Below are 25,323 nucleotides of genomic sequence, written 5' to 3'. Positions count from 1 at the left end.
GGAAAGGGGCAGCATAGAAACATCAAAGAATGTTCTTATAGCTGGATATACACCAATGATATCATCTTCCAGGACCTCCTGGGAGTCTCCCATGTAGAAATATTTGATATGTATATTAAACAGAACACAGCAGATCTAATAGAATATTAGCTTGTGGCACACACAAGAATAATTGGTCTGGATGTAGCACAAAGAACACATGTTTATTGACTAAGAAAATCCATCTTAATGCAATAATACTATTTTACGGTATTGATTTTACTTACTTACTTTCAAACAGCTCAGTTATCGATAACCCCTGAGCCAACATCACATTTGACTTTGCTAGACCTGATTAATAACAACCTTAAACTGGAAACCAAGCTGAGACTCAGGTAAATAAAATTACTGATACATTGAATCATCAGATACAGTGTGTACATTAATGCTTTGATGTATATAAGTGCAAACTCAACATATTTTTGTTTGACATTTTTAGCATTTTTAAAGATATGTTCCTGACAATGGGAGTTATAACACCTGAAATTCGGGCTGTACTGGAAGAAAATGCCAAACTCGTTGTAAATGTACCTCTGAATATTGACGTTACTCTAAATATTAAGGAAAAGAATTTCAAAGTTGAACTTCCACCATGCAAGCAGCAAACTGACATCATTTCTCTAAGGTATGTTGGATTTGCTCCAAATGAGCAGTGGGGGGGGGGGTTATATTTGTTCATTTCGGTATAATAAGGGATTTTTAAAATAAGAAAGAAAATGTGCTGACCTCCTTAATTTATTTTTGCCTGTTGTCTGAAGCTAGTGCTTGGATGGGGAGGAGTGGATATCTTATTTTAAAGTTATACACTCCAATCAAAATTATGATGGTGTAAATTTTATGGACTATTCTACTGACCACCCCAAGATGTCCTGGTTCCTATCTCTGATTGTTTTAACTGATTTTAATTGTATTTTTATAATTATTGTTATATTGGAATTATTGTGTTGATTTGTTTTAACAAGAGAAGGAATAGTGAAGTTGATTTTATTGTATTGTATGGTTTTTATTGTTGTAATGCCGCCTCGATCTTAAAGGAGAGGTGGGGTAGAAATATATTATTATTATTACTATTATTATTATTACTATTTAGCTTTACATAATTCAAATAGACCTCTGTAAATTGAAAGTTGCTTCAAAGCTCAACAGTACAACCCTGTACATGTCTACTTCATAGGCCCTCTGAAATAATCTGGAATTACTCCTAGGTAAAGATATACATTTCTGTCTTCCCAAAAATATGTTTAAGACATGATGCATCACTTTTTAATAGGTAATGACATTGCACAGACTGTAACTGGATTTTCAATATCCTTTTTTAAGTTTGATACTACTGAAACTCTGCAACTGCATGACTAACTATTGCTTTAAAATGTAAAAGTACAGTGGTTGTTATTTTACAATCACCGTAGACAAGCTGTATTTCTTGATATGAATATTATACTCCCTTTATGACTTTAGAAGGATTGAAAGTAATGCTTTAAACTCTAAACAATGATTTCAAGTGCAAAGAAAATAGTGGGTTGGGCCCATTCTTATTAATATTTAGAGCAGTCAATGAGATTCAATACCTGAAATCAATGAGATTTAATTAAATCACTGCTATAATTAAGACTGTTCTCAATATTAACTTTTGGTTGTGAGATTAATGTGAACAGCTGAAAGCACATCAGATAAACTGACAGTCAAAGGAATAAAATAAGATTTGCTGTTTATTAAAATGCTTAGAATAAATAAAGAGGTTTTCATTTGACACTAAAAACCTGGCAAGGAAGGTTTTCAGGTGATAATACTCCACAGAGATGGTACTTCCAATTACAGCTAGAAGCCCTTCAATTCTTGCTAGTCTGATTGATTGATTTCTTGCTAGTCTGCCCCATTTCTTGGTGCATAGCATTAAATTCTAAACTCGGCCATCCACACACAGCCTGGTGGGACTGACTCTGTTCTTTGCCTTTGCCAGTTTGGGGTTGGCAGGATTGGGGATACTGTGACAGCTCAGTAGTAGAACTCTGCTTCTACTCTGCTTTACATTGTTTGGTAAAACAGTGAATTTGTCATTAAACCAGTAATGATTTCTCTAATTGGATGGTAGTCCTGATTAGAAACCATATTAGCTTGGCAGCATTTAGGAGAGAGAAAAAATTTAAGTGCCATAAATTGTATTAGTGCAAAGTATATGAACACCTTGCCAAGCAACACATTTTTCTTTCCAATATTTGGTTAACAAACACATGGATACTTAAAATCATATTTTTCTTTATAACCTCAAGATGAAAAATGAGCATATACATAAAACTTTGGGAAAATCAAACTCTGGAGATTAAAGCAAGAATATGGAAAGCTTCCAGAGAATGCGCTATCCAAAATACATCATGGCAAGCTGTTGAAAAATGTCCCTTAAGTGTTCTTTTCATTCCATTTTTTAGGACACTTATGAACAGCCCCCATGAAAGAATTCACATATGTATCTTATTTATATGACTGATCACAAATAAGATTGATTATGTTATCTGTTATTATTTATGCCTTCCATACAAACTAGCATTAACTATATGTATATATACATGATGGTATTACCAAAGAGATAATGGCCTGAATCCCATTGTTAGTATGGTATAAAGTAGACTCATTGATTCAGTTCCTGAATGGTAAGTCAACACATATGTAAACACCATTGATTTATTGGGTCTACTCTACTGGGGGAACTAACTTGAATGGATGCTTTTGAATGCAACATACATAAATGCTAACTGATAAAAGTTAGTATCAATATGGTTCAATTTCTTTCTTTTTTTAATTGTGTCATTTGTTCTATATTGTTCTCAGTGGTAGAAACAAAAAGAGTATCAAGAGCAAATAGCTTTTTGAACAGAACAGGAAGTAGCTTTTTGAACAGAAACTTGATCTTGGTTTTTTCTTTCTTTCCTCTTTTGTAATTTGTATACTTTTTACTTATACTAAAGAATTACACAGTTGCACAGTCATCCAGAAAAATTCTCTCTGCCCCTATTCTCTGCGGTGGTCAGATCTTCTCATCTCTTTCATATCTCATCCAACATCCCACAGTCCTGCCAATAATTTTGCACAGAAGCAAAACTTCATCCAAATTTATTCACATGTGCATCTTTACTGCTCATTATTCCAGATTAGCCATTTCATAAGCACAAAAAGCCTTTGACGTTTGGAAGATACTCAGCCCAGGATAATTTCTGCTGGAGTAAAGGAGTGGTGGGGCTGGCAGGGGATCTTGCCAAATGTTCTGTTGCCTCTTGGGCTAATTCAAAAGCTCTCCCACCCCTTCAGGCCATCTTTTCCTAAGATGCAGGGTCCTGCAGAGTAAAATAGGAGCTGTGAAAGTTGCCTCCCCTGCCAGTAAAGTTCTGCTAACCCATACTCTTTTATCAGTTAGTATTTCATAATTTACTTATTCTCGTTTGTCTTCGTGAGTTGTCTCTCCTGAAAAATACTGTGCTTGTATAAATGTGAGATGTCATTTATTTATCAAGCCTTACCAACTCATGATGACCCTAAGGCGAGCCTGTCATGTGATTTTCCTGGCAAGATTTATTCAGAGAGGGTTTGCTTTGACATCCTCTGAGGCTGAAAGGGTATGACTTGCCCAATGTCACCCAGTGGGCTTCCATGGCTGAACAGGGATTTGAACTCTGGTCTCCAGAGTCATAGTCCAACACTCAAACCAAACCAGCTCTCTATTTACATATTGAAATATTTAAAAATCTAACTATTAAATTGTTATTTGCTATCACCTATGAATAAGATTCTTCCAAGAGCCCCATTTATCAACAGCCATGCTCAAACCTTGCAAACTCAGGGCTGTGGCTACCTTGATTGAATTGTTCCACATGTACTGAAATGCTTTTTCTTCCTCTTTTCCTACTGCCTATCACTTTACAAAGGATTTCTTCTATAAAAGATGGCACCTACAATGATCATAACATTTTCTTGTAACACCTTACTTCACATTTGTCTGAACTGATTATCTACAGTTTCAAGGTTCAGAAAGCCATTTCAGTAAATGGATAAGAATGTGGTGACTTTCTTTTTTAAAAAAAAATTGAAACTGAATATAACATCTTCCCTGTTGAAAAATTTGCTAGTATTGAGAAATGATCTACTTCTCTTATTCTGGAAATGTACAATTCTCCCTTTTTTATTTTCCCCTTGAGCAAGGATCACAAAAAGCAGAACCTTTCATACTCTACCTTTAGGCCTTCCTTGTAATTTTTTTTTCATTCTTGTTATTAAAGTACCAGAATAGGATATTAGACAGCTTATTTTTATTATTCTGTGTGATTCTTCAGACAGTGCCATATGTAATCTGTGATGCAACTGCTTTTGCTGGCTCTCCATGTTCAGTGGGAAAGAACCCATCAAGCACTTTTATGAAGTAGCAGGGGTAGAGTGGCTTAAAACATAAAATGTACTGCAAGAAGATGTGATGCAAGTAAGGGAAGGATGCCAATGATTGCCGCTTGGAGACATAGCCTATGATTTGGTGATGATTTAAATTATTGAATGTGAATAAAGTGAAAGCCACTTCTTTTTAATCTATTCTGCCTGGATGGGCGATCATGAAATGCAAGTTGATTTGTAATTTCTTTCATCCCCTCAGCTTGTCTTAAAGAATATTTTGGTTCAGTTTTTATTCCTGAAATGTCTAGCTAAGCTTAACGTGGAGTGTGGCTGGCATGCCCTTTATCAGAAACAGAGAGTTTAGGAAGAAAACAAAGCCCTCGGGTGATAACACATTATTTATTTATTTTTATTTGACTGAGGTGCCCTGTAGAAAGTGCAACTGCATGCTACAGTACCCTCACCACTACAGGCACTGACAAAAAGAAAGAGAGAGAAAGATAAAAGGAATGCAAATCCACCTTTCAAATAGAGTAGATTAGGTGTTCTTAGGCTTTGTCACCAAGTGTGAAGCACATTATACTCAACATGGTAATACCAATCACCTCCCGTTCACAGCCAGGCAGGTCACTCAGCCTGTCAATGTTTCCAAAACAACCCTGAGGCAACAACATCAATGGACTGCATGAAATACAGAATGTGTGTCTGTGTCTGCATGTGCATTTAATGCCTTTTAAAGCAAGCTATCAACCAAAAAATGGAGAAGAGGAATTAATGTCCATATCACCAATGCTCTTGTACTACCAAAAGTTCAGAGATGATGCTTTATTAAAATGCTGTTAAATAAATAGACTACTAGCCAAATTCACATAGCCATGTTGGTCTGGAATATCATTGTGCAAAGGGATCTTGTAGCACCTTTGAGACTAACTCTGTGAAAAAAGTTGTAGCATAAACTTTTGTAAACTTGGTCTACTACCCCAGATGCATGGAGTCTGCATCTGAGGAAACAGACTAAGGGACTTGATAGACGGGCAGCTAAATGCTGCCCCTGTTTGGCCTGCATCATTGCCGCGGCAATTGCACACCGTGGCAATGATCCGCTCCCTCTTGGGACAAAAAGAAGCCGCTGTAAGCAGCTTCCTGGAAGGGGTGCCATAGTGGCACTCACATGCCATCATGATGACCCTTCCAGCCAGTGCCGTTTGGGTGCTGTGATGCACGTGTGTCATCCTGGCACACACCGTGTAAACAGGCACAAGCCATCATGGCAACCGGGCAGCGGACTACGGTTCTCAGCCATGTGGACGCCAAACGCTAGTCCACGTACCGGCCGGCATAAACTGCCTGTCTGTATGGGACCTAAGTCTACAAAAGCTTATGCTACAACTTTTTTCACACACTCCATGTAGCTAAGGAAGTAGACCAAGTCTGTGAAAGCTTATACTACATGTTCTCTCTCACAGTCTCAAAGGCACTACAAGATCCCTTTGTAGACTGCTAGTATTACACAGCACATGCAGCAACCCTTGTGTAAAGAGTACTTTATGAGTAACAGCACAGGGAAAAGGCCTATATAACACTGTTTTATGTGAAATGCAGCCATTTGTTTTGTCTTGTTTTGCATAATGGGACTGCATTACAAATGTCTGGCTAAAATGAATGACAATATACTATTAACGGTTCACATTTACACCCAATGATGTGCTTCATTTTGTCTGCACTATTATCCTGAGAGGAGCATTAAACTATGAGAAAGCAACTTGCCCACAGTCATCCAGTGGATGGGGATTGTGATGTGAACCTTGAGTTTTTGAGACTAAAACTGAGTACCATAGTCACTATGAGCCAGAAATGTCATCAATGTTTGCCATTTAATTTAATCACAATTGGCTTAGATTTTTCCTCTTCTCAAATAGTGACAGTAACAGTATGAAGAACTTTTTTCAAGTGTAGACCACCTACTTCACAGGAAGGAAATCCCCAAAGGATGTATATAACTGAGATTCTGTAATCTAAGAAACATCTTTATGTCTAGAACTGGCAGAACAAATATGTCCATCTCAAAACCACCCATCAACCTACTATACATACATATTGTCTGTTCTAAGTGTAAACTATCTGTGGAGGATTCGCCAGAATAACCACCACTGAATTTTATTACTATTTAACCAGGGCGAAGTGGTTGATGAAACTCTAGTGCATGGGCTGAAAAATACCCTTGATTTTAACAATAACTTGGAAATTGTTAGTATGTGATATCATTTTTCAGCTGAAGACTGGAACCATCACCCCAGATAGAATTATACTATTTTGATTTTGCTTAAAATATGACTAGCCATATCTACAAGTTCAATTTGTGAGGCAATTTGCAAGGTACAGCATTTGCTATCAAGTCCATATTGCAATACATAATTCAGATCTTTTCAATATCTTTGTATTCTATTGCATTATTTCACTTACTATTTATCTTGCAGGTTTAAGACATCCGCTGTCACTTGCAATATTGAAGAGGCACCTGCTAGTAAGTCAACTCCTGTGTTTCTCCCTGAGACAATGTCTAACATAATGAAGCAGTCCTTTGATTCTTCATCAGCTGAACAGGATAGAACAAAGGTAATCCATACTGAATGTTTGGAGGCACATGTATTTGTCTTCCAAGTGGAAGACAAATATAGAAGAGAAATAGTGTGAATTATTGGGTTAATTCTTTTCACATAATAGTAAAATAGGCCTATATTGCATTGTAATAAATATTGTTATAATGTATTGTAACCTGGATTTAGCAATCAGCAAGGCAATATAAGAGTGCTATAGTTGCAAGACAGCATTTCCATTAACTGTAGATAAATTCCCAGAACAATCAGTTCTTTTCACCATTTGTATTGTTGGATGATTCAGCAGTTAGAACTGGGATGTGCTATTTAGAGAGCCAGTGCCTTATTGTTTCATTAAGAAATACCATAACAGTCCATAATGCTGAGTAAAATAAGTGATCCTGATACAATTGAACTTCTTTTTGTTGTTTGCATCCAGGTTATTTTCAACTTATGTCAACTGTAAGGTGAGCATTAGGTAGAAACAGCCTTTTCTTCGCCTAGAGAGGTTTGCCATTGTCTTCCTCTCCAGAGCCAGCATAGTATAGTGGTTTGAGTGTTAGATTTATGGCTCTGGAGAACAGTGGTCAATACCCAGTTTGGCCATGAAATCTTCTGAGTGGCCCTGGGCAAATCACATGCTCTCATCCACAGGGGAAGGCAATGGCAAACAAATATTGCCAAGAAACCCCCATGATAGGTTTGCCTTGGAGTCACCATAAGTCAGAAATAACTTGGAGGCACACAACAACAACAAGGCTGAGAAACAGTGACTTGCCCAAAGTCTCTTAGTAAGTTTTTATGACTGAGCAGGGATTTGAACCCTGGTTTTCTGGGATCCTAGTCCAGTACTCAAACTCAGACTTTTGAATACTGGACTAGGATCCCAGAAGACCAGGGTTCAAATCCCTACTCAGCCATAAAAACCCACTATGTGACTTTGGACAAGTCACTGTCTCTTAGTTGGAGCTACTATGTTGGCTCCAACTAAATTTACTCAGAACTAAGCCTGAGGGCAGGGAACCGTCCAATTAAAAAGATTGTATGTACAGTGCTGTGTAAATTTACAGCGCTTTATAAATAAAGGTTAATAATAATAATAATAATAATAATAATAATAATAATAATAATAACAACAACAACAACAACAACTAAATTGTATTGAGTTGGATGTAGATTAACCTAGGCTTAGAGAAGACCCGCTGGAATCATTATTTACTTCTGACATTGCTTTCAGTGGGTCTCTTCCAAAGATACTGAAGTTTGGATCCAAGCCACTGGTTGTAACAACTTTGGAGCAGTTTTGGTATACAGAACATGGAGACAAAGGGCAACAGCCAACAGTAACATTGTTGGAATAGAAAGCTCTTTTAGCGCTTCTGTTTTGAACTTCCTGGTTTCCCAGCTGGAGGTCCAGGAGAGCAATTGGTTAGCCATTTGTCCCAGTTGCTCAACTGTATGGATGATGTTTCAGCACTTCCTCACACCCTTTGCCATTAATTGACTCTGGGGAAATTCTGACAACATCAAGATGCAGTTGCACTGGGGCAGAGAGTGGATGTTTCTTCTGCAAACTCCATCAGAGTACATACACTGGTGTAACCAAAGCTTATGCCATCATGTATCGCCAACAGGATTTTAGCCATAGGAAAATGCTTTACACTGAATCAGACCATTGGTCCGTTTTGCCCGAGTCTTGTCAGCTCTGGCTGGCAGTGGCTTTCTACGCTTTTAGACAGAATTTCTTCCTATCCCACCAGGAAATTCCTGATATTGCCTTATACTCTCCCAATCAAGTTCTAACCAAGCCCAAATAAGCTTTCAAAATCACATGATATCAAGTGTATTCAGGATAGTATAATGGTAGTGGCTATTACATACACTGCTAAAGCAGGATGGGAATTATTTCAATTTATCATAAAAGTAACTAAGTGATATCACATAATATTTCTTCAGTCTTTGACCAATTTTTGCAGGTTTATGTAATCATGGTGAAGATCCTAGGTGGCCTATTTGTTAAGTATATTTAACTAAGTAGCAGCTCCCAGCCCAAACCCCAATCCCACTTTACCAAATAGCAGCCACTGTGAATGGAGATCTGTTCTCCTACCATTCAGGATGTGCTATATTGATATTTCCATTCCCCTCCTCTCCTGCCGTCAATTGCCAGTGTAAGGAGGAGCTGTGACAAGGATTCAGTTTCTGATTTTTGCATGGGAGACCACAGAAGGGGGTGGTGGAAACGTCAATAGGCTATGCCCTGATCTACAGGAGAACAGATCTTTGTTGCTTGTGATGGCTGCTACATGGTACAGCAGGACTAGGCAATTTTATGATCGTGGCAATAGTGCCATGATCATAAATTTACAGGGGCCATGAATACAAATCAATTATGGATGCATAACTCTATGGTATACATCCATACTAGCAAATGCCAGGCTCTATTTCCAAATGAATTACTGCTCATTGCCAAAAAGATGGGGGGAGTCTGAAGTTGTGATCTTTCATCCTTCAATATATTTCTTGCCCATCTAGGATGAACCTGCTTCAGAAATCAGGTCAACGGAAAAGATCTATTCGCAAAAACAATCAGAACGCCACTTAGATTCAGTTCGACATACTATGTGCTTTGAGATGTGTACATTTGGATGTAAGGCTTGCCTTGAATCATCAAATGCATATGCTGGATGTATCCTAGGTGACTCTCTGTACAACATAGTTGGTGAACATGTTTTAAAATTAACCCTGAAACAAGGTAAGTCTTAGTTATACTCCAATGTAGTTTGTAGCTCATAGGGGGAAAAATTATAGCAAAACAGTGACCTGTGTGAAATAGTAACTTTGGAAAATCTCTTTATAATATGTAACACAATGGAGAATGAATGATGCATCTTTGCTGAAGTTCATTTATTCATAAGATGTCTTACCCAATGATGAATTCTGAAAATATTAAAATCCTGGGAAGATAGGACTTGCAGGTCCCCACTACAGTAGAACCATTAAATCAGTGGGTGTTGTGTTACTGTTGACTTAACCATCATCAGGTGTAGTGATAATAATGGACCTGTCATTGTAGTTATATCTAACAATTCCATCTTGCCCCCCCCCCAAAGAAAACTCTACCTTTGCAGCCTGACAGCACCCCAACCAATGTATGTCTGTGGTGCTTCTAATCAAGGCACTGGGAATGATCATACAGTGCTCTCCTGGTTATGGGGTACACCAAAGACAGACAGCTGGAGAGACCACTCAGGGACCTGTCACAACTGCTTGTCTCAAGCTGCCCCATGACAGGGGGAGTACTGCAGACATGATTTCCTAGAGCTCCAGCCTTCAGTGCCCGAGAAACCCTTCCATTGAGGTGCTACCATACTGAAAAGGTTGGGTTTGGGGTTCACATTAAGACATCAGTGACTGTAAATGAAACTCTGGCATACCATCCTATATCTACTTACCAGAATGCCAGCTGTGATTTACATCTTTGTGACTATATAGGTAACATGTTATGAGATGTACTAATTCCTCTCCCACAATCCTATGTTTTGATCATGCAGTACATGCATATTTCTCATCTATAGTTTTTTATTTATATTTTATACCATTTAACAACAATTATATAAACACATTCAGGCAAAACATAAAAAGTATACATAGAAAAATTAAACAAATAACATAATGCACAGCCACCCACACACCTATATATCATAACATAGGCTGTATCTGCACTGCAGAAATAATCCAGTTTCACAATGCTTTATCTATTAATGGGCTGGTACATACCGGCGCGAAACAGCGTGGTGGCAGTGATATAAGGGCTCGGTGTGGCTCAGCGTCCACATTCGCCGAGCCCTAATATCATAAGGCTGCGGCCCCATCCACATGCAGCGCAACCTCGTGATGTAAGGGTGCCAGAGTGCCCAAATGGCTCTAGCCAGAAGCAGCCCTTCTGACGGCGCAAAAAGGTCCGTTTCGGACCTCCTTTTTCAGCCAGATTGTCGCCACAGCCATGTGGTTGCTACAGCAATGATCCGGAGAAGAAAAGAATGGCCTCTCTTTTCATCTGCACCGCCCCAATGTTTCCAAGCACCAAATGGCCCTGTGTAGTGATATACAAAAGACCACGTCCCCTTGGTTTTAAAAATGGAGTGAATTACTTTGAATAATAATGTCCCTATCATTATTAACTGGAGCAAAAAAGCAGCACAAGAAATATCTTTGAGATGCAGAGGCCCCAGTTAAAAACCACAGTGACTATTTTTCCAGTCCAACAAACATAAATAGATAAATAGAATGAGTTGATTATTTGCTTGCCAAAGATCTGTCATGATTAGATTTGGCTATTTGGGGGCCATTGCTTTTTGAAATGTAACCATGACTAGAGTATATGTGCTCTGATTCAGAGGGTGGGAAAGTTACCATTTTGTGGTTGTAGCTATTGTCCAAGAAGTTACTTTTAATCTTTATTCTGATTATATAGTATAGTCTTCCATCCCCATACATACATTGAAATCTTTTTATAAATCTTTTTTTAATCTATGAAATGATTAACTCGGATAACATAAATTGCCAATAGTTCCCGTTTTTAGTACTCTCCAGACCCTTATAATTCTGCTTAAATAATAACATATGTGTGCCAGTCCTCTGTGAGGAGGTGTACATAGTTGGTATGGTTCACTTTCATCTAGATCTAACTCCCTTGCAGGCATCTGGAGCTGAATATTACCCTCTTTTTGTAACAGGCAGATAGGTTAATTTGTGAACCAAAGGGTAGAAGTCCTGGCTTCCGATTATAGTGTCAGGGTATGGATCTGATTGCTTTCCAGCCATGTCAATAACATGTTTTGTTGATTTGTATCCTCCAAAATTGCCTGTGTTTGCAAAGTCCTAGTGAAATCTGAGCTGGTGCACACAAAAAAAACCACAGATACAATATGTGCTTTAATAGATGTATTGCAATGATTCTCAAACTTTTGTGATGGTTTCAAGTGAGATCACACAAGTGTCTGAAAGTCACAAGTAGGCTTTAGCAACACAGCTGTGTGCCATATGAATCAATGGTCCAAATAGGTAGGTGGGGATGTCTATAAAGAGTGCCATGTCTGTATCTGGGACATTGTAGCTTATTGCATAAATTATAAGGATCTTATGCAACAGTACTGGCTATAATAATTTATATAATTTCAGATGATACTAGAGCACCAATTGAGAAGTTACAATTCACAATTCAAGGAGGTGCCCATGCTGCTGCAGAGAAAGTGCGGCTGCTGAGGAATGAAGAAAAGGAGATAAGAATTAGAAGAATTGAGGTATTTCTCTAGTATGTGCTTTGATCATCAACACATGGTGGCAACATCTAAACCAATTATGGTCTATTACTTATTCTTGTTACCTTCAAGGCTTTAGAAGAATATGTGTCATATGCAAAGTTGCACTGATACAAAAAAAAACTAATGGAACAATTGAACAGGCATGATTTATCCTATTCAGCCATCCAGGCATATTTATTTTGAACCAAGCAAGATGATGCAGATCACAGAAATATCCACTATAAGAGAGTTGCAAGTCTCCTCTCTTATGCAGGCTGTGTTGTGGAGAAACTTTCTACAGTGGACCCTTGTTATAAGCTGGAGTTTGGTTCCAAGATCCCCCATGGATAACAAAATCTGTGGATGCTCAAGTCCCATTAAATACAATGACATAGCAAAATGGTGTCCCTTATTTTAAAAAATGGAAAATCAAGGTTTGATATTTGAAATTTATACTTTTTTGAACATTTTCAGAAGGACCGACAGCATATTCATGCTGCATAACTGACCTAAGGCCCTGTACAGACGGGCACTTTCTGCCGGCCTGTGGGCAGAGTCAGGGCACAGCATCCTGACACTGGAGGTCCTGACTTCACCCCCAGGGCATCATGATGTCATGTGCTGTTCCAGATGGCACACAGCATCATGGCATGCCTCCAGCGCTGCATCCAGATGATGCAGCACCGAAGGGGTGCCATGCAGCCATGCTGCTGTGGCTATGGCACCCTTTGGAAGGTGCAAAAAGGAGCTGCTTTTTGTGGCTCCTTTTTGTGCCCTCAAGTGGCTGCACCAGGGCCACAACGTGAGGTAGCCACGGCCCTGATCCAGCCAGAAAAGGGGCTGTTTGTAAAGCCCCTCAGTTCCTAAGAGGCTAGAAAAATCCATATGAAAAAAACACAGGGAAGTGTAAGGTTGTACCAATCCAAGCCTCTGGAATTGAGTTGTTCCTGAGAAAGAGGGAGTGCCTCCCCCACCCCATCTTTGATTTTAAAGTACTGTTTAAAGTATTGCTAGACACATGTGGCCCCATGACACATTTGTACCACCAGAGGGAGCATAATAATGGATTCAAAGAATCACAGGTTTGTGCATCAAGTCACCTGTTGACTTCATGTAATTCATAGGGTTTTCTTAGGCAAGGAGTACTCAGAGGTGATTTGCTATTTCCTCCCTCTGAAATATAGCCTACAGCATCTGGTATTCATTGGTGGTACTCCCATCCAAGTACTAAGTACAAAAGTATTTACTTTTAATCATCTGGCATGAAGGAGAGAGAGACTGGAAATGTAATGCTGACCTAATTACAAATTAGATGGCTAATAGTGCTAAGTCCCATAGACATTTCCAGATCTCATGTTGCCAAGCCATAGTCAGTTTTTCTTTGGAATCTTAAAGTTATTTTAATGAGTTCCCACTTCCAATGAGAATGAAAAACAATGCAATGTCCAACCTACAAATATGTTCTGATTCTATACATAACAAAAATCTATAGCAGGATATAGACCGCCATATAGTACGTATTCTATACGTACTAGGGTTAGGAAGGGGCGGTGCTTCCGCACCCCCTAGTACGTATAGAATACGTACAACATGGCGGCGCCCCTTCCACATGGGGGCCGCCATGTTTACGTACTGGACGCATAGCGTCCAGACGTGTCGCGATGCCTATGACGTCGCGAATGCGCCAGCGGCGCCTCGCGACATCATAAAGGCGCCGCAAAAAGAAGCTCCAAAATGGAGCTTCTTTTTTGCTCCACGCGGGAGCCGCGCGGTTTGGCTGCTGCGGCTCCCGCGCGGAGCAAATGGCGCCGGCGGGAGACCGCCTCAAAGCGGCGGTCTGTATCCCGCCAATGTTCCCCATTGCCAACACAACCTCCAATCTTCCATTACTCTGTGGGTCTGACATTAAAATATTTCTCATTGTACATTAATTCTGCATAACAGTCATGTGCAAATTTGTTTTAGTTTTCCGACATCTTTGGATGGTGATAGATAGATAGATAGATAGATAGATAGATAGATAGATAGATAGATCTTGCACCCTCCATGCTATACAAGTACATCTGATATAGTAAAGGTCTCTTACACATTTGGAAATATTTTAAACAAGAATAAATTTTAATTGGAGGAGGAATTACAGACTTTTTCTGGATATATCCATCAGGAAACGACAAGCAACAGCGATGAATCAGACTCCAGCTCTGAAAGCTCATCCAGATGGCCTAGGGATACAGAAAAAGACATTAATGAGCATGAAGAAGAGCAGCAGGAACCTGGTCAGAAGCATTACCATAACCAAGAACAGTCCTCTGAGAAAAGGAAGCAGCCTTTATCTCCTCAGCATAGCAGCAGCAGCAGTAGCAGCAGTCAACAGCAACAACAAGAGAGGAGCAGCGACAGAAGTAAGAGAAACAGCAGGAGTAGCAGCTCCAGTAACAGCGACAGTAGCAGCAGTGAGAGCAGCCCTCAGGACAGTGAGAGCAGGGAAAGTAGCAGCAGCTCTCAAAGCACCAGCGAAAGCAGATCCAACCAACATTCTAAGAGAAGGACCCAAAGATACCAGAACACAAAATGGGACAAGAGTCAGTCAAGCAAAAGAAGGAGACCGTCTGATGACAAGCAAGACAGGCAAAGTTTGGATGACATTTCTCCTCCAGTAAGTGTTTCTTCTTCAAAACCACCACAACTGAAATGCAGTTCATCCACATATTGGTGAGAATTCCTTTGAGTAACCATTTCTTCTTGGAATTTTGCAGAAGATACGAGGCCTAGAGTGGTCTGTGTTCAGCTTCAAAGAAAGCTATCCCAACCAGGTAGGTTCCATACCAGAAACTCACATCATTCATTAACAAACCCATCATGGCATTTTATTGCCAATTTTCTTCAAAAGGGGTTTGCCACTGCCATCCTCTGAGGCTGAGAGAGTATAATAAAATAAATTATAAAATATTTTTTTTTAATTTTTATCCCGCTTTTTGCCAAGCAATCAGGCTAAAATATATCCATATATACATAATAACCCCACCCCCCCCCATTAAAATAGGAGTATAGCTTGCCCAAGGTCACCCAGTGAGTTTGCATGGCTGACCTGGGATTTGAACCCTGATCTCCAGAGTTGCAGTCCATTGTTCAAACTACTACACCACACTGACTTTCTTTAGGAAAGCGGGGATAACACTATGTCTTATACGTTCGCCCTTCTTTAAAGCAAATTATCCCTACTAAAAGGGTAGTGATGATTCTTTCACCTAGGGTTTACAATATCATGTACATTTCTATATAACCTATCATTGAACTCTCTAAGTGGTTTTACAATTTGTAAGCTAATTGCCCCCAACAAGTTGGGTATTCATTTTACCAACCTATGAAAGGATGGAAGGCTTAGTCAACTTTTGAGCCCTGTGATCAAACTCACAACCTTGTGGCTACAGTACTAGCATTTTAACCACTCTGCCACCAGGGCACAGGGTTCTCTTAATAGAGTTGTTTCCAGTCAACAGCAATAATGAACGTATATTTATTATGCTCACACACACACACAATAGGAAGAATACACAGTTTCCTCATTAAATCTTGCCCTTCAGATTGTAGCACTTTGAGGGTTTTCCAATCATCATCATGGAAAGAGAAGCATTTTTTCCCTAATCAACAAAGTTGCCAAATGGCAAATTTACATAAAAGTCTCCTATGTGAACTTTTAATGATATGGCTCCTGTTTATTGCATCTGTGGATGAAAATCAAAAAATAAGGTGTCCTCAGCAACCATTCAGCAGACTTCAGGAAGGGAATCTTCTAAGGCTTTTGCTGGCAAAAGACAAATGGACTAGCTGTAAAAGCTATGCAAGAACAAAAAACAGTAACATCAATTAATTAGACAACTAAATTGTGGAATCATAAAATTTCAGATAAAATAAAAGGAACAACTATATAAAAGGAACAGAGCAAGAAAAAAATTGAGACTCCATTTTGGATTGTGTTTATAATTTTTATTTTAGTTTGTATTGAATTGCTGTATGTAAAACTTTAAAAACCATTAATTGTGGTAAACAGAAGTGAGAATAACTAAATAACTTACAATGAGCTAGCTATGTCTGTTGAGATTTTCCAGTTGATAATAATACGTTACTCAGCAAAATTCGGAAGTACATTTGATTGTCTAGATGTTTTGACCAGCAAGTACCATCAGGCCCATTCAGTAGTAAGGGATTGTGGGAGTCTAAAGTTTAATCTATACTGCAGAATGAATGCAGTTTGACACTGCCTTAACTGCCATGGCTTAATCTATCAAATTCTGGGATTTATAGTTTTTCAAGTTCTTTAGTCTTCTCTGTCAGAGAGCTCTGGTGCCACAACAAAATACAAATCCCATGATTCTATTTCACTGAGCCATGGCAGTTAAAACAATGTCAAAACGCAATATTTCTGCAGTGCAAATTAAGCCTCAAGGTACCATACTGCTATAGTGTACAGTTTTCATATATTTCATACCAAGTACATGAATATTTTTCCTAATTGCTTGTGCATCAGAATAGTGTCATATGGGTTCTTGTGCATGTATGTCTATTATATGTCTATTGATTGTTGACCTCTGATCTGGAAATGAACCCAGCATCATATATTGCCAATCTGATAAGACAAATCCCAAACCATATGGTATTCTCGGCATGGGATCCACGTGACATAATACCATCCCCAATATTAATATCATCTTACAAAACCCATCACTTAAAAAAAAAAGGAAACAGGTGTTTTTCTGCTGTAGGAAAATCAGCATAGCCTCCTGAAAACTCACAGAATTGTGTAATAAGGAGAATTTCACCTCTTAAAATTGCATTCCTAATATGCCTATTGATACACACACAAAAAAATGGAAGACTGGGAATCTGACAGTTCATACTAAAGGCGATGATGCATCACTTTAGATGCTGCTTAGGAAGTAGTAGATGGATTGATATGCCAACATGATTTCCTTATCTCAGATGTTGGAAGTAGATACGGCTATTTTCTCTTCAGGGCTGGAGTGCCAAAAGAAGGAAGCATTCTGCTAGTGCCTATGGAGATGTCATATCTTCCCAATGTAACTCTGAAATCTTTTTAGAAAAATAAGAATTCAAGACAGAGAAAGAAAAATATTGCCTTACATTTTCATGTAGACCACAATGCTCTCACTCTCCTTCCTGTTGTTCTCACTCCCCTTCTCTCTTTGATTTTGCAAATCAGGAAGACTCAGACAGTTCATCATCTTCCTCTGAATCACAGAACAGCCGTCCCAGTGACACAAAGAGCAGCAGCAGCAGCAGTGAATCAAGACCTTCCCAGCAGGTATGTTTTAAATGTAATAATAAGAGATGCTCAAACAGCGAAACAGATGGTCTTGCAGGATGGTGGGCTTTTCTTCTTTGGATGTTCAGTAAAGATGTTCAGTAAAGTTGAAGGCAGCAGGAAAGGAGGAAAACTACAACCACAACATACATGGATTGACTCAAGCAAGAAAACCACAGCCCTGTTTTTGCAATACCTTAACAAAACTACTGATCAGCAGGGCTCTTGGTTTTTCTCACTGGTAGGATTGCTGTAAATTTAAAGCCAACTTGTGGTCAGTTAACAATGAAAAGAAAATGAAGTTGGACTCATGCTGTCCTTGCCAGCCCTATGATAATGTAAATAAAATCATAAGGAAGCTATGGCTTTAGAAGGAATTGTAACTTCACATATACATTATGTTGTAATATAGGTTAAATCACCCCTTTCCAGAATTCCAAAACCAGAGCTATTCCAAAAACTAAAACTTTTTTATGGGTGGCTAAGATAGTGACACCTTGGCTTTCTGATGATTCAGTGTACAAAACCTTTGTTTCATGTACAAAATTATTTTTAAAATATTGCATAACATTACATTCAGGCTGTGTATAAAGTGTATATGAAACATAAAGGAATTTTGTGTTTGGATTTATAGCTCATCTCCAAGATATCTTTATGTATGTATATGGAAATACAGACTTTCTAAATTCTCCCCCCCCCCCCCAAAAAAAAAAAGAAAAAAAGAAAAAAGAAAAGAATGAAATCTGAAACACTTCTGGTTCCTAGCATTTTGGATAAGGAAGATTCAACCTATAACACCAGAGACTACCTAGATCTTGTACCCCTGGGCCAGGCACTAAAAATAAAGTGGTTAATTGCACCCCCATAAGTTTCCATGTGAATTGGTCACATGCAGTCTATCCCTCAACCTAGCCTATTCTAGCTCCAAAACAGCATTTCCTTTTTCAAAATGAGAAGAAACTAATTTTCAAACCTGGAACTGCACCCAAGGAGATCCAGCAAGTGGATCAACTCCTGACCTCTCAGCATCTCCTCCCTTCCTGATAGTGGTTGGACACTAGCGCAATGTTGGATTTTCAGAAACAAGTTGGCAACTCAATGTGGAGTCTTAAAACCATGTGATCAAATATAGCAAATACATCTTGCAACATGTTTTCAGAATGGAAAATGTTTTCAAAATGCAAATAGCAGAGGACTAATATGAACCCAATTCCATCTGTGCAAAAATGCTCAAATGATTTCATCAAAGTTTTTTTAAAAAATAGGAAGACTATTTCCCTGAAAATGTTTTCAAGTAAATATTAAGGAAAATTTCTAACAAGTGTCTGTACTCTGTGCAGTTGTTAGCATTTCTAAAGCACCTCTGAATCATCCACATGGAAATGCCCAATCAAAGGAATGAACATGGTCAAAGAGGATTTTGACATTTACATAAATACTAATTCTTTATTGTCAATCTCGTCTGAACCTCTCCTAAATATTAAAAGCTTTTAAAATATGATTGCATAGAAATACAATTGACTGCAATTATAGGGGTTCTTAAAGCAACCTGGTTATCATTGCTTCCATAGCAATCAAAGCCATGTGTCTAAAGTCCAGCCATATCTAGTAACTCAGAAACAGGCTGATGAGTGGATATGTGCCTTGATTAAGGTAGAAATCTTGACAGAAATGGAAAGATATATTTTTCCAAAGGTTTGGGGCAGACCTTATGTTCATGCACAGTTAATGACATTTTTGGAGGAATATGGATTTTTCTTGAGTTTTTGTTGCATTTAGACTGGGTTCATTTAAAGTCCTTGTAACATCTAATGTGCCGACGCAGAGTAAGAGCTCTTTAAAACCTCTGCAAAGATTAAAGGAGATTAAAAGCTACCTTTCTATAAGTCATCAGCTTCATTGTGTTAGCTCTTGTATAGTTCTGAGAGGGAGGTAATGAAGCAATTGATCACAACAAACGTTGAAACAGTGTCCTTTGCTTGCTTGTTTTTCAGACTGAAAATCATGAGAATGAACTTCTGCCTTACTTCACTGTTGTGGCTCAGGCACTTAGGCGTGACAACAAAGATCAGGGCTACAAATTGTCAATGTACATGAATTATGACATCTACAAAATCCACAGCAAAATGGTTGCAACAGAGCTTGCCAAAACTAAGTGGAGGGCCTGTTTTGATAGCCAGATGTTACCTTACAGATTCCAGGTAAAGATGTTGGTTTTCATTTATGTTTTTTGTTTATTTTTGTTTCATTTTTGCAATGTGAAATGAATTTTCAGCAACACCTCCAAAGCCAATTGGTAGACAAAGCTAGAGTAGATCTATTGGATCAATTGGATTTACCTAAATGTTGACTCGGAATTCAACAGCTGATTCCATGAATTTACTCTAAGGATGGAAAGAATTTTCATAAATACTCTAATTCCCCAAAAAAAAGGGGGGGTTCCCATGTTTCAAGCAACCCTGATAAATAAAATCCTGGAGGGACACAAATCATCACAATTCAAGGTTTATTCCACATGGGGGGAGGGCAGAGAAAATGATATTTTCTGCATATAAATGTTTTCACTGCATAAAGCATTAATTTCTGCAGATAAAACAGAATTTATGCTCAGAAAATCTTGTTTTTTGGAGCAGAAGAGACCCCACATATTGATTTTTGCAGAATAAATCCTGAAATGTAAATAATCTTTGAAGACAGTACAATGGAAAGAAAAAATTGTTTGGTTATACATTCTTGTTCACAAAAATAAAATATGTAGTTTTACATCCCCAGTCTACTCTAGTTCAGATTACCAACAGGATTCATTACGTTAGTGTTATGTTAATGACTACCATTGCAGTTGTGCATTAATCCATGCAGGTAATTAGCTTTCATTCCTATAACATTAATGTATTTGTTTTACTTCCTACAAAAGAATTACATGAGCTGGGGTAATGAATGCCGGGATTACAGAATTGAAATGAAGGTTTCCAGAGGCCAAGTTGCAAGACATGCTGCCTTGCAAATGAACATGAAGTGGACCAAGCTTCCAACCTTATTCAAGGAACATGCTTCTCGGTATACCAACCACAAACTTTATCATTATCCTAATTGCTGGACTTTGAGGTCTGAAATAATTTGACCAAATTATCTTATTCATATCTTGATTTCATCAAGGGTTATGGAATTCCTTCCTGGTATTGCCTATGTTTCAGGCTTTTCAGCACTTTATCAGAAAAATCCTTCCCGTGAGGTGATGCTGAGAATGATTGCTTCATCTCCATATACAACTGCTATGATCCTTAAAATTCCTGGGGTATGTGCTCAATATTCCTTCTTTAAAAAAATGGTATGGTATGATTTTGGGCTTCAGATGATTAAATGGAAGATAAATAAGCAGTATATATGTTAAGCTACAGTAAGGACTTTTGCTCAAGTAGTTGTGCATCCTGTGAAATCAGAAAGTACAGACATTTATGTAAGGTGAACTCTCATATTTGACTAGGAAGGGCAGAAGATTGTTGACCATTGTGAAACAGGTGATCACAGACCTATTGTACCAACTGTGTTGTCAGTTGTACAATGGTCATACCCAGTTTAAGTCCACTAGCATACATTTATAGTGCACACAAAGTGCATACAATTCTGCTCAATTTTGAGTGTACATTCATCCCTCCATATTTGCAGATTTGATATTTGCAGATTTGATTATTCACGGATTTTATTAATATGTTTTCTAGGAATACCTAGGTCCTCCAGTGCAACTCTATGGCCAACTTTAAAAGTTGCACTGAAAGACCTAGAGATTCCTAGAGAGAACACTCTATTAGGCCTTTGTAGCTCCTCCAGTGCAACTCTATGGTCAACTTTAAATAAAAGTTGCACTGAAAGACCTAGAGATTCCTAGAGAGAACACTCTTTCTAGCTCCTCCAGTACAGTTTTATGGTCTTTGTCTGTTGAACGTTGACAATAGAGTTGCACTGGAGGACCTAGAGATTCTTAGAGAGGTGTCCTCTCAGGTAGAAACATGGTGTTTTTGTTATTTGCAGTTTTTCCATATTCACAGGGGTCTTGTGCCCCTAACCCTAGTGAATATGGAGGGACAAGTGTATTTCTATATGGCTAAAAGGCATCATATAGGCCCAGTACAGACCGGCGCCATAGCACATCCTGGCGACATGCTAAGGTTGCCTCGGGGCGTCTCTTACAGACGCCCCGCAACCCTAGCATGTCTTCCGTATGTCAAAATGGTGATGCCCTGTATAGATGGGCGCCGCCATTTTGACGCAACAGATGCCTAGCGTCCACACGTCACACTGCCATAATGATGTTGCGAGTGCGCCATTGATGCACTGCAGCATCATTATGGTGCCACAAGAAGAACCCGCTTTTGGGGGGTTATTTTTGTTCCACAGGAAAGTCCCGCGGTCTGGAGGCCGCGGCTTCCCTGTGGAGCAAAACCAGGCGCCCTTTTTGGGCGGTCTGTACCCCGCCATAATTATCATTTTTCCTATAATTTTAATATTTGTAGCTCCCTTCTGCTTCACTTTTCTTCATGGTGCTGGTAATCAGTGTAGAAATGCTTCACTTTCTGTAGAGGAAGTCTGGCAATTGCACAGACTTCCAAATGTTGTTAAAATACAACTCCTATCAGCCCTAGCCAGTACAGCCAATGAGAAGGCTTGCTGGCAGTTGCAGTTGTACAACATTTGGAGGGATGCATAATTCCCACCTCTGTTATAGCAGATGTTTGTTTTTAAGCAGGGAAGAGGAGTGTTTTACTTCTCAGGACCTTTTTCTGAAGGCACTAAAAAGTACATGATAGGCCACATAGTCTTTATCCTGTCCTTCTCATATGTTTCATGGGTTGGGATCCCTTGATCCTACATGCGTTTTGGATTATAGCTCACATGGTCCTTTGCCATGAGTTATGTTGGATGATTGTTGAGGGATCAGTAGACCAAAATACTTCAAAATATAAAAGTTCTCCTCACCTGTTACATATTAGTAGTTCTTCCAGCTGCTTCACTTAAAAATCCTTGATTATTCTTGGAAATGTTGAAAGTGTTTATTTTTTTACTTGTGGTTATGTGCCTTGATTAAGGTAGAAATCTTGTCAGAAATGGAAAGATATATTTTTCCAAAGGTTTGAGGCAGACCTTATGTTCATGGACAGTTGATGACATTTTTGGAAAAAAATGAATTTTCTTGGGTTTTTGTTGCATTTAGACTGGGTTCATTTAAAGTAGTTTAATGTTTAAAACTGTGAGCTCCAAAAATTTAAATACTGTTTATACATTAGTCTTTTTGATAAACATTCAGTCAAGATCCAAGCTTTTGTCTTTAGCCACATTGATCTTAACACATTCAATATTTGCTTTCTAGGAAACCTTTTACAAGGATGGTCTCTGTTCTCCATTTATTCTCCCAGTTGTTCCAATTGAATATTACCAGCCTCCTCAAATAACCTTCAACATTTTAGATTTAGCTTCATGGTTAGCCAAAGGAGATCAAGGTAAATGAATACTGATTTTACACCACACCAGTATTGGGATTTATGAACTTTAGGTGTCCCTTAGTTTACAGTAGAATCATCTCTGCATTCATCTGAGATTAAATCCAGCCTTACTTGTCCTTCAAGTAGACTTCAGACCCGTTGAAAACATAAATAATTTAAGCCCAACTGATTTCAGTGCATCTACTCTAAACATGACTAAGACTGAATCCAAACCTCTATTTTCAGCTTTAATACTTTGAAAGTGCAGTCTTATGCATGTCTGGTCAGATGTAAATATTACCATGAGACTTAATATAAGGTGTTTAAACCTTTGTGTGGCTTTCTTGCTTGTCTATAGCTGCTGTGATTCACTACTGAACAAAACATGAGATCTTGCAAATCCACAGATTCAACACCACTGAAGGAATGAAACCTAAGTCCAAGGAGAGAAAATATTTTTAGACTTTTTACATGAGTAGCAACTAGATGACTAGGCCTATGTTCATTGTTGAATCTGACACTGATGGTGTTTATTATCTTCTCAGCTGTATGTGAGGTGGGTGAAGAGAGGGTCGTAACCTTTGATGACAAGATATTCAACACTACCCTCAGAAACCAAGATTGTGACCTACTAGTTGTACAAGACTGCAACAAAAATGCCAATTATAAACCAAAATTCCGTTTATGGACAAGCAGGTCCAATCCTAAACTTCCAAGAGAGATTCACCTCAATTTGACTACTGTGTAAGTTTTAACAAGTGTAAATACTTTTCTGATGAAAATAGGTATTAGACTTTATTTCCATTTGTTTTCTCAGGACAATTTCAAAATGATTATTTAAAGTGTTGCTATTTTCTATAGCCTAAATATAATTGTTAGCCCCAGCTATTAAACCTATTAGGTTTAGATGGAGTAGGACATTGGGCTGAGGGGGTTGTCCCAAAGGCTTCATAGAAAATGTGCTGGTCTCTCTCATTCTGAGTAACACAGTGAGGAGTATCACTCTGTTCTAGCAGACCACAGCACAGCATGTTACAAGGCCTTCTGGGGGTCTCTTAGAGTTTAAGCTCTTGCCAGATTCCTGACATGGAACTGGAATACATCTACATTTTCTGCATGGTTTTCAAGATCTTTATTCTCTTCTTCAGATTGTATCAATGAAAGGCATCTTCCTTCAGCTCCATCTGGCTGTTTGCTTTCCAGCTAGCCAGCTGAGCCGAGTTTTTCATCGTATTTTAATAGCATAGTCTTTGTGAACTTATATTAAAACTTGACAGTGTTAGATAGAAATATGTCAAAATAGATGAATGGACACCACTATTATCTAAAAAGGAGGGAAGGGTTTCCCAGTAGGCATAAAGAGGTAACATTAGTAATGGCAACTATATCAAAAAAGACATGTAACATGGCCTGTTGCTAGAAATCAGTTGTATTGCCTGTCCATACTAGTAGACCTCCACTGGCTTTGCAATAATGCACAACTGAGTTACAGAATCCAGTCTGCATAAGATTCAGTTGCTTTCTTTAATTTGTATGAGATCAGATTCTCATGCTGTGAGTACTTTAGCATATCATGATATTGTCCACTCAGGTCAGGCTGCAGCAATGGCAGAAGGAGCAGTTCAAAGATCATTACTATAGGTTTTTAGTGGAAGTTGTGATGGCAGGGTGGACACAAGCTAATCATTAACATCAAGATTTTTGTTCGTCATCCTTCTAACAAAATACACCTTTTACTTTTTTTTCTCATCATCTAAGTTATATCAAAGTCTTACCTTCATTGGATGCAATCGTTGTGCTATGTAATGAGAAAGCAGTACTAGTGGACAAATTGATGCATGAAGATTCTGCAGGTATTAAATCTTACATCATATTTTCTTCTTCAGTTACCATAGATTTTAAATTGCTTGTGTTGGCCTACTCTAGCTGGAATGAACAGCAAATCTCAGTGACAAAGAATGGGATTTTCCCCCAAAATTTTATTGAAAGGCCTTCCTTTAAGAACACAAGAATGTAATTTTAAAATTATAGTGTACAGTGAATCAATAAAGCTGTGACTCCTGCTGTGTAAGTTGAGCATTATGCCTACTAACTGGATGGACAGATTTGGACAGTGAATTTAGTGGAAGCTGTCATGATGCAATCTCAAAGCATCTTAGATATCTAGTGGGGGAAAGTACAATTGTGCCACTGTCCCCATTTTGTTG

The 25,323-nt window shown here is 38.5% G+C and overlaps 1 protein-coding gene across 2 annotated transcripts in view; it reads left to right on the top strand.

Annotated features, from left to right (window-relative positions):
• Nucleotides 1–25,323, top strand: part of LOC121928734 (vitellogenin-1-like) — a 52,692-nt gene that overhangs the window by 25,250 nt on the left and 2,119 nt on the right. For both annotated transcript variants that reach the window (XM_042463868.1, XM_042463867.1), the window contains exons 18-31: nt 281–374; nt 479–664; nt 6,891–7,029; nt 9,546–9,765; nt 12,195–12,316; nt 14,481–14,972; nt 15,073–15,129; nt 17,538–17,639; nt 19,634–19,840; nt 20,554–20,696; nt 20,796–20,934; nt 23,005–23,134; nt 23,662–23,860; nt 24,875–24,969. In XM_042463868.1, coding sequence (XP_042319802.1) covers nt 281–374; nt 479–664; nt 6,891–7,029; nt 9,546–9,765; nt 12,195–12,316; nt 14,481–14,972; nt 15,073–15,129; nt 17,538–17,639; nt 19,634–19,840; nt 20,554–20,696; nt 20,796–20,934; nt 23,005–23,134; nt 23,662–23,860; nt 24,875–24,969 — 2,325 coding nt within the window. The remainder of the gene's footprint in view (nt 1–280; nt 375–478; nt 665–6,890; nt 7,030–9,545; nt 9,766–12,194; nt 12,317–14,480; nt 14,973–15,072; nt 15,130–17,537; nt 17,640–19,633; nt 19,841–20,553; nt 20,697–20,795; nt 20,935–23,004; nt 23,135–23,661; nt 23,861–24,874; nt 24,970–25,323) is intronic.

The sequence above is a fragment of the Sceloporus undulatus genome, chromosome 4 (assembly GCF_019175285.1).
Source record: "Sceloporus undulatus isolate JIND9_A2432 ecotype Alabama chromosome 4, SceUnd_v1.1, whole genome shotgun sequence".
NCBI lineage: Eukaryota > Metazoa > Chordata > Lepidosauria > Squamata > Phrynosomatidae > Sceloporus > Sceloporus undulatus.
The sequence above is the reverse complement of the archived record's forward strand: the minus strand, read 5'-3'. Positions and strand labels throughout refer to the sequence as shown.